Genomic DNA, 17,065 nt, shown 5'->3' on the forward strand with positions numbered 1-17,065 from the left:
AACTGGATGGGAAAAAAGTTCTGTCCTTCCTTGTAGCTTTGGTCTATTAGTGAAAGATATCTATAATAATCCTATTGGCAAATTACTAAAATTGTGGGAAAAAAATGAAGTTGATGTAGCACCAGAAATAATTTTAAGGGGCTGCAGGGTAACACTTCTAGCAGACACTGAATTGGTCTGTATTTTGTACAAAATTCAGAGCATAGAGGCAAGAGAAGGAATCTGAAATAAAGATGAAACTCTTGCCACTGATATTCTATTATGAAAGTTCTGGGTCCAAGGCAGTATGAGCTGTATCCCTGTGGATTAGGTTAGCTGACATAGGACAAAAGAAAAATCCTTATTTCCCATGTGGGTGCCCCTGAAGATCTCTGATGGATGATTCACAGAACCATGCTATTAATGCTGTTAAGACCCGTGGCTATCTCTGACAGGTCAGAAATCCTGGAGGTCCATGGGCACAGAGACCATGGGACCATGAATAAGGGGACATGGTCTTTGCCTAAGCATGGGCCCAGGTTGTTCTGGTAGCCAGTCTCCACCCCCATCCAACCAGCCCATGAGTGTGAGGAAATGGCCCTGCCCACCACTGGGCAGGTGTTTGTTTACATTGGGTCACTACCAACTTACCAAGACTGAAAGCTCTTGCAGTTGTTGATAGTTATGCAGGTTATAAAGCCACTGTCCTAGCAATCGAAGTAGCCATCTCAAGACGGAGAGCAGTGTGTTTTCCTTAATACAGGGTACAGAGACAAGTCTAGTGTCTCTGACTGAAATGTGGGTTGTGATCCGATGGTAAAAATGAACTTTTATCTTTCCTACCAACTCCAAGCACAGAAGAATACAAGGGTGGAATGGGCTCATTTCCCAGCTCGGGGCCCACACTAACACTTATTTTTCAGTAAATGACTTACAGCCCTATTGAAAGCATGTATTTTCTCAACCGTCATGCCCCTTACTGTGTTGTATCCCACATCACAAGTCTCATGGTGAACAAAGCAAAAGTGTGTGGATAAGAGTTTAGTCAACATAGGGTCTGAATCCCCAGGTATGTTTGTAATGTGGAAATGCTTCTTCAAATCACAAGTGGGGAAACAGAAGAGCTCCTTTATTGATTCAAATTGGATAGAGAAAACAAAGTTCACTGGGAAGAGCCCTCAAATAGATTCGTTTTCCAAATGAAAAACTTTTAATACAAACCTGTGCAGTTTGTAAAGGCGCATTTAAAACAGTGAGTGGAGGACAGTTTTTAAAAGCCCAAGTAATAAGATGTGTTCAATGACCTGAGAAAGTAAAAAAGCTAATTGAAAACTATTATGTACAAATTTTTAAAAATATTCAAAAGCATTTCAGATACCAAGAAGAGTTTCAAATGGAATATTTTATTGACATGTTAGTTGTCTTTTTAACATGTACACACACACTGACACACTCTGATTGATCTGCGTGGAACAAGGGTTGTCTAAATATCCTAAGGGAAAATGAAAAATTAAAAAATATATTAATTTTTCATTGTTATAGACAATTACACCCACATCACTTACAAAGCTATCACGGGTTCTGTCCAAGGAAGCAAAATGGCATAGGAGGAGGAAAGTTGTGGGTCAATTCAACAGTAACATAACTGAGATCTCAACATGAGAAAGCTGACAAAACACGGATTTTTGCTGTGAATTTTCTCTTTGCAAAAGATGAAGAAAAGTCTGTCAGTGGGCAGTAAATAAGAGAAAGTGGTGAACTTTTGTAGTCAATTCTCACAGTATTGTGCAGGGGCATCAAGAAAACTGCTTAGTCCTTCTCTGGGACCAGTTTCAGAACTTTTCCAATCGCAATGGTCTTACCCTCATCTCTTAAAGTAAAACGACCCATCTGAGGAAAATCTTTGAATGTTTCAAGGCAGATAGTCCCTGCTGTCCTTAAACGGGCAATGCACACTTGATCTTGTTTCACGAAGCGGGGCCGTGTCTTACTTTTCTCTCCTGACTTTTTGTCTACCAAGGAGATTAAGGCTGTTATCTCAACTTCCTCAATACAAGTATGAATGTGCAGCACCGCATTATAGCCTGGACAGATGATGGACTTGTGCTCAATAATCACTATCTGAACGTCAAAGGTACGTCCAGAATGGCACAGATTATTAGGGTCACAAAGTATGAATCCTGGAAGAATCTCTTCTTCTTCAATTCCCTTCAGTCTGATTTTAAGGTTTTCACCTGGGGCTACATAATCAGTTTCAGCATCATCAGAAAGAATTCCAAGAACTTCCACATTGTGTTTGTTTGGCATCATCACAAGCTGCTGGCCCTTAAAAATGGATCCTGATTCCAGCTTTCCCAGGACCACGGTGCCCATATCCTTGTACTTATCCACAATTGGCAGTCTAATTGGTCCATCAATTGATCTGTTGAAGTTTGGCATATTATCCAAATACGGAATAAATGGTAATCCAGTGTACCAAGGGCAAAAATCTGATTGCTCTTTAATATTTGCCCCTGTCAGCCCAGAGCAGGGCATAAAGTGAATGTCCTTTTTGGGACTAAAACCAACTTTTTTCAAAAAGGGCACCAGTTTTTCTTTACATTCTTCATATCTCTCGCTGCTCCAATTAACTGTGGGATCATCCATCTTATTAATAAGCACTACTAAATGTTTTACCCCTGCTGTTTTTGCCAACATCGCATGTTCTCTTGTCTGTCCACCTTTCTCAAATCCAGTTTCAAATTCTCCTTTCCTGGCAGAGATTACTAGTACAGCCAGATCAGCTTGAGAAGCACCACCAATCATATTTGGGACAAAACTCTTGTGGCCAGGAGCATCTAAAATGGTGAAATGTTTCTTTTCTGTTTCAAAATAGGCACGACCCACTTCTACTGTTTTACCCTTGTCTCGTTCTTCCTGATTTGTATCTAAGGCCCAGGACAAATACCAAGTTTCTCTGTTTTTTTCTTTAGCTTCTCTCTCATATTTCTCAAGTGTCCTTTTGTCAACCATTCCTGTCAAAAACATTATTTGTCCTCCAATGGTTGACTTGCCAGCATCTACATGCCCAATGAACACCACATTTACGTGTTCTTTTTTAGGAGCACCTGAAGGCACGAACACGGATTTAGATTTTCTCATTTCCTCTTTATCCATCACTTCCTGGCCACTTTCTTCTGGGGGCCCTGAATCTCCCAAGGAACTACCCCCTGGCTCAGCTTCACTTACTTCTTTATTGTGCTCCCATGACTCTTCTAGGATCATCTCCACCTCTCCATTTTCTACAACAGGTTCTGAAAGTTCCATGGTAACGGCTGAATTGGAACCTTCATGCAACACTAACTGTTCCTCTTTGGAATGCTCCACAGGTGCCCCCCGTCCCAGCTTTTTACCTTGAAGGTCGCCCGCGCCGGTGCAGGTTTCATCGATGCTGGTGATGTCGGCCGGGGGGGGCTGCAGCTGGGCCGGGCCCCGCAGAAAGGACGGCACGAACTCCGCGGCGTGTACGTTAGGCACGAAGGGTTTGGCATTGACGTTGAGCTGACGGCTGAAGGCCGAGCTGAGATGCTCCTGCTGGGCCTCGGCAACCGCCGAGGAGGCTGGGTCTCCGCTCGGGGCCGAACCCGGGGCTTCCATGTCCACCTGGTCCCAGCAGTCGGGTGCTGAGTCGCTGCTGCTGCTGCCCGGATCCATGGTCTGAGGACCTGATGGGTGGCGGGGAGGGAGCGGGGTTAACACGCCAGAAAGAGCGGGCTACGCCGCCAAGGGGTAAGGCTGCAAGAGCGAAGTGCCAAAGGGAAGCGACGCGAACCTTAGCGGCAGCGCAGAGGCAGCTAAGTCCCCCAACACTGCATTCGCAACTGCGGCAGCAGCAGCAGATATGGCGGATCAACCCTCTCCTCTTCTGTGTGAGCGGATCTCCTCCCCCAAACCCCAACCACTTCCGACTCCTCCACCGCCGACCCAACGCGGGGCGTGGATTGACCCCTCGCTGCCATCCGTACGCTCGGCCTCCTTAGTTCTCAGCCATGGGCTAAGTCCAAAAGTAGGATTTGTAAAACGAAATTTTCCATTCATTTTTGTTCACACGATCTGGGAGAGCAATTTGACGCTGTAATGATTAAACCTAGACTGGCACACCTGATTTACAATTCTACTCGAAGATCCAAGTAAAAACGGGAATTGCTATTGAACAAATGGAGGCAGGAGATGGGTTAACTACCCAGAAATCTAGCAACCAAAGGAAGACATTAGTGACTAGAGAGGCACTAATGAAATACATGAAGATGTAGCTGAACCTAGGAAATACGACATAAGATCACTCATTAATTTGAATACCAGAGGCTTTTTGATTTTTTCTTTTTCCAGAGGGGCCCTCCCCCACCTGACCCGTAACCCTGTAACTCTTGCTGATGGCTTCTGTGGTGTAAGGATGGGGGTTTAACTCGTTTTCATGTGAAGCACTGTGGCTGTGTGTGTGGAAGGAATGCCAAAGGAAAACCTAGGCCCAGTAAAGCTGCCCAACTTACAGCTTTTGTGCAGGTGCTTGAACAATGGCTACCCTAAAATGCTGTGTTGGATCACACAGGCAAGCACTGGACTCAGCTCACTTGTATTCCAACCAACTGTATCCTGCTCCACTCACCAACAAACCCCCCCTCCCCCGTACACCCTAGATCCACACACTTTCTTGCCCCATTTGGGAGGCTTGGAACCCTGCTCACTGCTGCTATTGCTGGTACTGGATTTGTCCAAGAACAAATAAGTGTCATGTTGGAACCTTCCTCAGTTAGTGGTAATGACATGAGGCTGTGGATGCCAGCCTAATTAAACTGATTAAGACCCCTGAGATGAACAAAGTCCATAGACACTAATCAATAGAATCTCACCCTCAGTGAGAGTTTATAACATTTGAGCCAAAGCCTGGAAGAGCTGGTCTGTAAATCATCTTAATTTAGATAAAACTTAAATAGAAAAAAAAAAGATCTTGGGAAAATACAATTTGCAAAGTACAAGATAAGGTCATTAGTTGGATATTAAATAAATCCAACGAGTCAGAATATTTCACAAATTGGTGACTGATTTATAACTTAGCGATTTTGTTCTCCAGAGTTTAGGATTAGAAAAAATGTTTTGTGTCTAACAGACCTGTACCCTTCATGGTTTTGGTCTAGGGCTGCCACTATGTTACTAGTTCTGTGCTGTTCCCAAGCCATTAGATATCAAACCCCTTTATTCTTTTTCCCTCTGGTAATGGTTTAATTATTTGTTGTCACATAAAAAGAGTGTGCATGTTTATTCACAATGAATAGGAAGAACTGAGAGGTTGAATGTGCAGAGACCCTTGGACAATACTCCACACATGTGCTGGAGCCTTTCTTGGGCATTCTGTAGACCTTGGATAGACTTAATAAAATGTCTCTAGGAGAACTTATCAAGCAAGGTTTAGGCAGTTGTGTTCACATAAGATTAGTACTAGCAAGGAAGCAGCACAGACCTGGGATGTTTGATTCACCTGGGTCAATTGAATTGATCATGGGAATGTTAACCTGACTACTATTTATTAATATCTCTGTTAGAGAACAGAGGATTTTTCATTTCTAAAACCTTAAAGAAAAAATGAGAAATAGTGGCAGGAGGTCCTCACAAGCCATCATCCTTGGGGCTCAGGGCAGGGGCAGGTCCACCCAAGAGATAGAAACATTAACAATGTTTACAATGATAACAGGGATAATAAAATTAGAAAATAAAATACTCACTTGACTGCATTTTTATATAAGTTGTCTCAGTACTGTCAACACCAATATGATTACAGAAGGTATCCACCTTTTTTCAAAAGGTATCCATGTTCTCATTGGGTACATTACAATTAAACTGCATCTATTTGGTGATAACTCACTTTGTTGAGTTTTTTAGTAGCAGGTCATATTTCAATTATTTTCTATGGGTTCTCTCATTTCATTTTCTCTACCATTCTGTGAAGAAGGTAATCTTAAATCACTCTCTCTTATAGTTAAGAAATGGATGTTTAGAGAGGCTGAGTGAATTATCCAAGGTTACATAGCTAGTAAATAGTGGACTTGGTGTTCAAACATGGACAAAAAGATTCTAAGGCCATACTGGCTTGTAGCATCTATTATATAACAAGAAAGGGATTGGGAGATTTGGTGAGTAAAAATCACAAATGGAGGAAGGGGACAAAGTCTTATCTTTAGAGAATGGAAATATGGATGAATTTAAGGGAGAAAGAATAATTCAGTTGAATTCCTTTATGAGCAATTATGTTTTCTTCCTGAAGTAAGAGATAACTGTGTGGAGATTCTGAGGGAAGATTGCAATAAGAAAAACGAGGAATGGGGGAAGATACAGAACAAACTTTTGGGGTATAGGCAGGTGGCTGACTTGGGAGTTATAAAATTATTTTTTTAAGAATTCCAATTAAACAAAACCATAATACATAAATACATAAACAAAAACATAATACAGTACTCTGGATTTGGAGATTCCCTTTTTTCTCCAGCATACACCTAGCATCATCAAGCAGCCTAGAGCACAAGCCGAGTTCTAAGTTTCATCCAGGGTTGAGGAATAGTAGTATTAGATGGGCTAAAAGGAGAGCAGGAAAATATCAAGGCACTAGTGAACACAGGGTTCAGAAGACTGTGTTGGATGCCTTATATTAGTTCTCTCAGGATATCTTTGAGGTCTGTTCGTAAACTTGTCTCTCTATTTTAAAGCTTAAGTCTCCATTTCCTAGAGTTTTTACTCCTAAGGCTGCTGATGCTTTTACTGCTCTCAGTCTGATGCACACTGATCAGATCTACTTTAAAGCCACTTTAAATGTAGAGAGATGTGGAGTAAGGCAAGCTTGATTTGGAGCCATGGATCCAGTTGAAGAAGTATCTTCACTGAGATAACTCTGGTAGACTTTCCTGCTTTTAGGTAGGCAACTAATACACACTATGCCTAAGCCAACAGTTGCACTGAAAATATACTGATTTTTCCCACTCCTCAATGGTGGTAGCAGTGACAGTTCCCCTTGGGGCCAGTTCTGACATATGTAATCATTCTTAGAGGCCATGAATACACTTACATCTCCAGGCCCTATAAGGACAATATTTAAAAGCCTCTAACTCTCCAATTAATTTCTGTGCTATCAACAGAGTTTTCTATTAACAGCAACCAAAAACTGACTAGTAGAAGTGACAAAAAAGCTGGGGTTCAAATTCAGGGTCTAGCATTTCAAAGTATTTCCTTTCTTAAGTTTCTTTAACCACTTTGTGCCTCAGTTTCCCTAGATAAGTGAAGATAAATCCATACTCAAACATACACCCTGGGTGGAGGTGCAAGGATACATGGCTGGTACAAGAAACACAGAGGCTGAAATTACACGATAATTCAGCACGTTCATTACTACTCAGATACCACTACTACAGTAAAGTACATGACAGCAACATCACTCATGACTGAAATGCCTGAAAGCCAAGCCTCGGAGTATGCATAGAGAAAATAGCCTCATTTGAGTTTAAACTGCGGAAAATGTATCTCCATTCTAATGCAGTCTCTATGGCCTACACTGTCCACACCACACACTCTAGGAAGTTATCCATCCAATGGTCCACATACTAGGTGAGAACAGAACTACAAAACTAAAGCCAAAGAGGCAATCTCGTTATTTTCAGAAAAATTTACACACAATTATGGGGAATATGAAGAACATTGAAGCTTCACCATTGATGATTGTAAACCAGAACCAAAACCAGATACAGTAACATTCAAGGAGGCATACAAATAATAATTATGTGTCATCATGGAGATATTAATGCTAGTTGGTTATCAAGTATTTTATATATATATATATATATATATATATATATATATATATATACACACATATATACAAAATGAAATATACCCAAATAAACATGTCCACCTTAAATTTATATAAAGTAATATATCATTTACAGATCAATAAGAAAAAATATTAAAAAGAAACAAATATTAAAATAAAATTTGGGGAATCAATCTCCACTAGTATTGAATACCCTGATAGCCAGTTGCTGGAATAGTACTTCCAGAAAGTAGTCAAGTCTGGGTTAAAAGGAGAAAAAAGGATCCCCATATGTTAACACAATAGCCAACCAACTCCCGCATATAGTCCGGTGACCTGTGTGTAAATATTACTGCCATCCCTAAGAGCACTGGGGTAAGTTCAGCGTGTTGTCAAATTCTCCCTCATTTGACCCAACATTTCTCATATAGCAGCTTGTCTTCAAAAAAATTTGCACATCCGGGCATTGTATGATTTATAATGTTCTGACAATCTTTTGTGGAACCCATTTCATGTCGATACAGGAGAGCTAGCTCTTAGCCTCATATTAGAAATCAGAAAAGTGAAGTTTGAGGAAACGGAGGCTGGTCACCAAAGGGTCTTTGACGCGACCCAGGTCAAACACTTGGCCTTCAACTTGCACAGTCGTAACTGGAAAAACCACTGAGATGAAGAAGCAGAATAAAGACACTTGTTGATTTGCTGACAAAGTACTCCCATAGGAGTGCTGGGACTGTGATAAGGAGGGGGCTCTGTTAGGGAAAGAGGCAGCTGGGCTCTGCAAGTTTCTGGGAAGTAGAGCAATAGCAGATGATGGCACAGATGAGCACAGAGAAAGCAGTGTGAGTGAGACTTAATGGTCATGTGAGGAAATGAATTTTGGAAGCCAAGAAATAATCAGACCCATGAGTTGAGGTCACTTGTCTCCCACCGCACCCCCATTAATGTAGAAAGATCCAACGAGGGAGTGAGTGTTAAATTTTCTGATCCCAGTGCAGTACTACTTGAATAACACCAAAGAGGGCAAAGGGGTAATGTCAGTTTCAAACATTTGTTGGAGGGGAGGCCACAGCAATATATTGTTGTGACAGAACAATCAAGTATGATATCAATACACCTCACTCAGTTCTTTGACATACTTTCAGCACACATTTACTAAGCGCCTGCTGAGAGCTCGCTCCTGTGCCAGCAGACTGAGATTGAGTCTGCGTCACTCAGGGACAAACTGAGTGTCAGTAAGAATCATAACTAAGATGGACCTAACTAAGCACACCAACTGCGATTAAATATCGAGACCACAGCGACTCAAGAGACACAGACCTCACAGTCACCATTACTAAATGCTAGGAAATAAATTCATTGTTTTGAAATTGGGTGAGCAGAGGCAAATAATGAAACAATTGTCCCGTGTTTGGCATATGAACTGTAACACTGGTTCCCAAAGAGTGGATGAGGGAAGTTGCTCATCAGAGAAAAAGTCTATCTCATACATAAAGAAGGGTAGATAGAATTAAAATATCTCCATTTTAAGCCTCAAGGGACACTAGCGCCCCATGCTGGCATTATAAAAAGAGGGGCAGCCATGCAGTATGTGCCTCCTGAGAGATTAATGCAACACTGCCTCTGAGACTTTCTTGCCAAAATAGGAAGACTGGATCAGAAGAGGACCCCGGCTCTAATTCCCTGTCACAAATGGCAGAATTCCCTTGTTTCTGATGGCTGGACTAACATTCCCCTGCTCACATGTCCTTCCTGTCAAGAAACAGAATCTTCCACAGAAGACCCCTACATGTGGCCCATCCACTTCCGTGGGCAGAACTGGGTCACGGGGCCACCACCGTTGGAAGCAGAGGAGGCTGGAAATACCATCACCTGGCAAAGGAGAATGGGATAGCAATCAATGACTGCACTGGAGAAATCCAGAGTCCCACCCTGGGATCGGGCATGATCCCCCCCCCCTTTTTTTTTTAAAACAAAATCAGTTTTTCTTACAATTGGGCGTTGGTAGGAAAGGCTGTTGGATCAGAGATCAATAAATCCAGTGAGAAAGAGAGGCAGGGCTCCTAGGATCAAAAACACAGTCAAGGGTAAGGACTGAATATGCACTGAAGGGGGTAAATTCACAAAGATTGAGCCACATACCGTTTCTAGGCACTTTCATACCTGCCACCTTCTTCCGTGCTTCCAACCGTTCTAGAACACAGGTAGCCGGCATTAATCTCCTTGTTATGCATGAGGGACCACAGACTCCTAGAGAAGGGGCGAGGTGGCTTGTTCAGGGTTCTGATTAGTGCCTCTAAGGCACATTATTTTCCCTCTACCCTGGTCCATTGTCCCACCTCTGACTTACTACATTTACCGTGGGAAACAGAAACGGGGGAAGGGAAAGGGGTCCGTTCTTTCCTCAGCACAGTACAAGACATAGTGCATGTCAGGAAGGGGACACACTTTTAATTCTGGCCACTTCTCTGATGATGGGAGATGGTGGCACAAATGGGGCTGACAGGGTAGACACCTGATCCTGCCTGATATGGGCTGAATTGCGTGCCCGCATGTTTCCTATATTAAAACTTTAACCCCCAGTACCTCAGAATATGACTGTACTTAAAGATTGGACTTTTGAATACGTGACTCTCAGGTTGAAATGAAGCTGTGAGGGTGGTCCCCACTCCCATCTGACTGGTGTCCTTATGAGAAGAGGAGATTAGGACACACGGAAAGAAACCAGGGGTGTGTGAACCCAGACAGACGGCATGTGAAGAGGCAGCAAGACGGTGTCCATGTGTAAGCCAAGAAGAGAGGCTCCAGGGGAAACCAACCATATGGGGACCTTGATCTTGGCCTTCCTAACTCTGGAACTGTAAGAAAATAAACCTTTGTTCTTAAGGCCACTCAGTGGGGGACATTTTGTTATGGCAGCTCTTGTAAACAAATACACTGCCCCACACTATCCCTGCTGCCCATGCTGCACAGCCTGATCCAGCGTGACATATGGGATCACACGAGCGCAGCCATGCACTGACACAAGAAGACTTCAAGGCCTAACACACCACCACGGAAAGTGGCTTAGAGACTCAGCGATCTTACCATACTCGGAGGTAGCTGCCACCCTGGTCGTGTTGCCAGTACGTCCGACCGTAGTTACAAAGAATGCCTCTGATGTGCAACTGGTCCCACGTGCCTCTGTTGTGACATCAGAGGCTTGACGATGTCCTGCCAGAACATCAGAGGAAGTTCCCAGAAGACCTTTCTGATGCCCCATACTCCACTTCATGCCAGTAATAGGTTGCCACTCACAAGGGCAAAGAGTTGTTCTTCTTTACGTTGACTTTACTCCCCTACCGTGTTTTACCCCAAGCCAGAAGGGTCTGACTCGGTTCTCCTCCGTCCTTAGTGTCCATCCTTAAAGGACTGTGTTTCCTGACGTGAGAATCCTGCCAAACTGAATGCTCTGTTCTCTAGTTAGGTAGATGCGTGTGACTCAACGCCATTTGTAGACTGATGAGTTCTTGGTGTGTGAGTCTGTTTTGAAGAGTACCGGCAAGAGGGAGATTCCCATTATTAAAACAACTCAGGATCTAGTCTTTGGACTAGATATTTAATATTTAATATTGCATTAAATTTCAATCAGTGTTTTCATATGTCGTGAATCCTGCAGACTCGCCTGTTGTTGTTTCGCCTGTTCCGCCTGTTGTTGACATGTGACATTCCCTCTTTCCTCTGAAAACTTACTGTAGACTTACTCAGCTCTTCATAGAAAATCCAGGCACTGAAGGTAAGAAACATACCTGCTCACAGTAGATACTGTAGGTGAGCAAGAGCAAGGACACAGGAGGATGCCCCGTCATTATTAATTCTACTAATTATTCTGTTGATAGTTCCGTGTTGCCTATTAGTTATAAAATCTGTCTTCAATAGATGAAGCAAACCCTTCAGATACCCAAATGAGAAAGGAGAAGTAGTGTGGTGGCTGAGTGCTGTCTCTGTCGATTATATTGGAGGTATATCAGAAAAGAGTCCCCTAATGTGAGAGAAACGGTGAATAGGTTGTGTCCACCGACACTGACCCTGGGGGCAAAAATGGTTTTTGTTTGTTTGTTTGTTTGTTTTTCTTTCCACAGGAGATGGCCGGGTTTCTTTGATGAGAGTTAGAAGAGAGAGTATAATTTCTCTGCTCTGCTCTTGAAGTAATTCACTAAGAAAAGAAACTTCACCATCAGGGGTCTGAGAATCCGGTGTAGGTAATTTCTTATCTCACTTAATTTAATCTTGAATAGAAAATAAAGGGTCTGTGATGAAAAAGCCTTTCAATTCTCTTCTGTCTCACAGAATGGAGAACACCCCTCTCACTCATGTACTGAAACAACACATCTATTACTGGGAGACTTGTTGGGGAAGGGGAAGCCTTACTTGATCATTGCCTAAACTCACCCCTAAAATATCTGAGGTCTGGCCGACAAGGCATGCAGTGAATACAGTGGGATCCCAAAGGTTGGTTCCACATTTTTCTTGCCAACTGAAAAGAAAATGGAAACCTTGTATTTCTAACTTGAACAGTGTCTTTAGGTTACATGCTACAAGACCGTTAGGCTTGCAAACATTATGCTAAGCAAAGCAACCCAGACACAAAAGGACACGTCCCTTAGGATTTGACGGATGGTTCAATGTCTAAAAAGGAGGCAAAATCAGAAAGACTGAAAGTAGAGTAGAGGATACCAGGGACTAGGTGGGAAGAGTAGAGGGGGAGTCATTGTTCAATGTGCACAGAGTTTCTGTTTGCAGTAGTAAACGGCTTGGCAAGAGTGGTCACAGTTGGACAAGATTGTGAACCTAATTAGTGCCTCTGAATTGTATACTTCAAACGATTACAGTGACCGTTTCACACCCTAAATATGTTTTTGCCACAATAAAAACATTTTAGGGCTTTTGATCAGGAGGCGGAAGTGTCTCCCGAGGGCCAGAGGCAGCCTTCCAGAAGGGGTACCTAAGTCTGTCTCTGGATAATGATGGCAGAGCCCAGGCAGTGTCCGGTACCCAGCAAGGGCTGCATAGGTATTAGCTGCTGCTGAAATCATCATCTGCCCTGCTCCTTCTATGCACAAGTTGTGTCTCTGCGATCCCATGGACAAACCCGTGCGCCTGTCAGCCTTCTGACTGCCCTTTCCCTGAAGTTTCCCCTGTCTTCCCCCTCCATTCTGCCGGTTCTGGTATGCTGTTACCTCAAATGTGCAATGCATGATGTCAGTGATGGTAGTTTTTAGTTTTCCATTTTTCAGTGTATCCATTTGATTTGGAAATTCTAGTGTCCTGGGGCGCCTGGGTGGCTCAGTGGGTTAAGCCTCTGCCTTCGGCTCAGGTCACGATCTCAGGGTCCTGGGATCGAGCCCCGCATCAGGCTCTCTGCTCAGCAGGGAGCCTGCTTCCTCCTCTCTCTCTCTCTGCCCGTCTCTCTGCCTACTTGTAATCTCTGTCAAGTAAATAAATAAAATCTTAAAAAAAAAATAAATTCTAGTGTCCTGATAAAACCTCACGTTTGTCATCCATATTCTTGAACATATTAATCATAATTATTTCACAGTCCGTGTCCGATAAGTATACTATTGGGGTATTTATGGGGGTGTTTATCTCTTCCTCTTTCTCTTCATCTGGTTTTTGATGAGCCTGGTGGTTTAATTAAGTGCCAGGCATTGTTTACGGAAAAGCTGAGTGCTCCTGGAGGATGTGTCTCCCTCCGTAGAAGTTTTACCTTCTCCCTGGCAGGCACCCAGGGTAGGGGCCATGACATCAGTCCAGCCAGGGGCTGAGCTCCAAGGGTGCTCCGGGCTTTTTATAAAGTTTGCACCACCTCAGGTTCCCCCTGCCCCGGATGGTAGGTAGCCCTTCAGGGGTCCCCACTGACAGTCTGGGGTGTTTTCTGGGGGCCCTCTTTCCGGTGAGTTCTGCAGGCACGCCTCTTTTTACTTCCCTACACCCTGGGACTGCTGAGATATCTGTTGAGGCTTTGAACAGCTGTCTGTTCAACTTCCTAGTCTCAGGTCCTATGCAGCTTAGGTATGGAGGAATGCCTCCAGGGAGAAAAGCACCCAGTACAGGTCTCAGGTCTGTCTGCCTTTCTTCTTCCTAAGGCCTCAACTTCTCAAATACTGACTGCTTTGTAAGTCGGACTCTTGAGTTTTGTTCCCTAGCCCCATGAGTTTTCTGAGGAGCTGCTGTCTTCTCTCACTTGGTGGGTTCTTTGTCTATAGAATGATGCCCTGTCACTCAGGGCACTGTGGCCTTCAGCCCTTCCCTGAGGGGAGAAAAGTAGCACAGGATTGCTGCATTCCCCTGCAGAGATTCTCTGTTTTCCAGATTTCCTCTACCTGGATGTGCTGGGCAGAGAAGAAGCTCTCTGATGCCTTCAAGCAATGTTGGCTATCTTCCCCCCTTTATCCAGACTTTTGTTTTTCTCTGTGAGATAATAGGACTGAAACGGGCTCTTTCATCACGACCATAGGTGGAAGTGGAAATGACCCCTCCATGAATTTTACGTCTGTTGTTTTGTTTTTTTGTTTTTTTGTTTTTTTTTTGTCTAAAATAAATACACAAATCCTGCTCTGAAATATGTTCCAAAAGAATATTAATTTCAGGAGCTTGTCCTACCAGGTATTAGTAGAATGCTGAGGTCTGAAACACACATTTTGACAAAGCAACAGCTACAAAATCATCAAGGAAAAATGTGTGACCTAACAATTTTTTTCTGCAATCAAATCTGTCATTCAAGTATAAAAGCAATAGGCAAAAAATTGGAAGCACGTGCTAAGCCAGGGACATTTATTCTAAGGACTCTGCTTTAATGAATTTGGTATCGTACGAACTCAGTCAATAACGATAGAAAACCTGAGGCAAATAGACCGCTATTGAGAGCCAAATGTTCATAAGACTAACAAATCAAGTGAAAGAGCTGTAAATAAAGCTAACATTTTTAAGGCAAACATAGAGGCATGGAAAGAGAGAGAAGGGTATTCTAACCGGATCTTTGATCATAGCTAGACATTAGTAAAGAATGTCCAAAGGACAGATTAGGAACATTGCAAAGAGCTGTACTTAGAAAAAATACCGACAAGAATGTTGGTTTGCGGGGATGATAGCGGAGACTCGCTTCTTTCTGCTTCTGCCCTCTAAATTCAAATGAATTCCTTGGAAATATTTCAACAAATTATCACAAAAAGAGTGTAACCGGTGGAAAGGAAAATGTGTTCTACCTAAGGACCTAAGGATTTGAATATCTATGCCATGGTGAATTCCCTGACCTTTGTCTTCTTTCTTTAAAAGATCGTATTTATTCATTTGAGACAGAGAGATACAGAGAGAGAGACAGAGAAAGAGAGAGAGAGAGAGAGAGAGGGAGAGAGAGAGAGAACATGCACAAGGGGAGAGGTAGAAGGAGAGGGAGAAGCAGACACCCCACTGAGCTGGGAGCCCAAGGCAGGGCTCCATCCCAGGACCCAGAGATCATGACCCAAGCCCAAAACAGATACTTAACCACGTGAGCCACCCCTGTGCCCCTACCACTGTCTAGAATTAAATCGAGTTTCAGTGATGGGCATCAAAGAAACACCAACACTCCTAGAAAAACACAGGAAGAGAGGAGAAAGAAATAAAGTACACAGACACAGAAAAAAAAAAAAAAAACCCAAAAAACAAAAAACAGAAAACAAAGCCAACAAAGAAAAAACAAAAACAAAAACCAGGGTCTGCTTTCAATGGGTGAACATCAGGAAAAATGGAAGCTCAACTGTGACATAAAGGAGAGATGGACACACAAGAGAAGTACCAAGGGAACTACCTGCAGCATTTGCAAGAGCTAGGCCTGGCCTGCGGGGCAGGTGCATCCACTCTACCCCTCCAAATGAAGGAAACAGCAGGATCCACCTTCCCAAAGCAGCCACTATAGCTGATTCTCAGAGGCCTGACCCACCTGTGCACTTCTCAAGACCACCACAGTTTTTCCTCACCACCTGCTCAGGTGACTCCAGTAGGCTTCATGTCTCCTAGGTGTCCCTTCAATGGCAGAAGGGGATCCAAGGCCAGCGTCTCTCTCTACTCCAGCCAACAGAAAGGTTCCAACTGTATATGGTGGCTCACGTCATTCTGCCCAGCAAAACATCCTGGCCAGGCGCCTGCAGTTCCTCCACTCATTGGCAGAAAGCAACCGGGCCTGGCATTCGTACCAGAAGGCGATCTAGTTTTGGGGTGCCTCCACACTCCACCCAGTGGTGGAGAAATACCCAGGCCTGCAGCTCCTAGCCCTCCACCGGCAGCAGCAGGTGTCATGGTAGATGACCCCCTCCCTTGGGTGTACTGGTAGATATAGAATAGGAAGGCCAGTGGTACTGGGTGACTGAAACACAGGCCAGGCGAGAATGTTCTGTATCCTTTAGGCCCTGAATCCCACACCCCCCACCTAATGACATCCCACGGCCCATGGAAGCATTTTCTGCTACCACGGGCATGTCTGGCAGTCACCCATCAGAAAATCAGGTGGACTCAGAACAATGTGGCTCAGGAATGCTTTGCAAAAGCTCATGAAATGAAGTGACAGTGGAACTGCGTCCCCCCCAAAGTAGGCCAGAACAGGCAGGCCGATCCTTAAAACAGGGCAACTTACTATGAAAGGATCAGGAGTCTTTTCATAGACTATCCAAACTGTGCAGGTCAAGATAAAAAATTGTTCTTCAGACGTAGAGCCAGGGAAGTCAAAACTTAAATGAGAAAAGGCAAACCCCGACAACAACAGAGATGAATCTGATGTTAGGACTCGCTTGCAAAGATTTTAAAGTAGCCAATATAAAATTTCTTGAAGGAGTAATTATGGATTACTATGAAATTTAAAAAAAAAAAAAAGATAGCAAACCTCTGCCAAGTTACAGAAATAATATGAAACATGCCAAATGGAAATTAAATATTTAAAAATATCATAAAGAAAATAAAAAACTGCTGGCTGGGATCCACTGTAGACTGTAGATGACAGAAGATGAAATCAGTGAACTTGAGGACAGGTTAGACTATGCTGTTGTTCAGGAATGAAAATGTTGTTAAGGAAAACGGTACAACAAGCAAACAAACACGGACCGAGTTTGGGAGCTGTGGGATGAAAGCCAATGGGCTAACATTTTAATCATCTGAGTTCCAGAAAGAACGAACAGTCGAAGCAATATAGATCCAATTCAGATATGACACAGCAGCTAGAGTGATCAGACAGGGAAGACAGCC

General features: G+C 43.4%; 1 protein-coding gene across 1 annotated transcript; it reads right to left on the reverse strand.

Annotated features, from left to right (window-relative positions):
• Window positions 1–1,361: 1,361 nt before the first annotated feature.
• On the reverse strand, window positions 1,362–3,919 carry GSPT2 (G1 to S phase transition 2). Its single transcript, XM_059386184.1, has 2 exons — window positions 3,791–3,919; window positions 1,362–3,683 (listed from the first exon to the last, which is right to left on the reverse strand). Exon 2 carries the CDS (start codon window positions 3,670–3,672, stop codon window positions 1,789–1,791), a length of 1,884 nt encoding a protein of 627 aa, XP_059242167.1. The 5' UTR covers window positions 3,673–3,683; window positions 3,791–3,919; the 3' UTR covers window positions 1,362–1,788.
• Window positions 3,920–17,065: the final 13,146 nt, after the last annotated feature.

This window comes from Mustela nigripes, chromosome X (genome assembly GCF_022355385.1).
Source record: "Mustela nigripes isolate SB6536 chromosome X, MUSNIG.SB6536, whole genome shotgun sequence".
NCBI classification, from domain to species: Eukaryota; Metazoa; Chordata; class Mammalia; order Carnivora; family Mustelidae; genus Mustela; species Mustela nigripes.

Coding starts and splice junctions, on each gene's coding strand:
- GSPT2 (XM_059386184.1), bottom strand. CDS start 3,672: ATGGATCCGGGCAGCAGCAGCAGCGACTCAGCACCCGACTGCTGGGAC.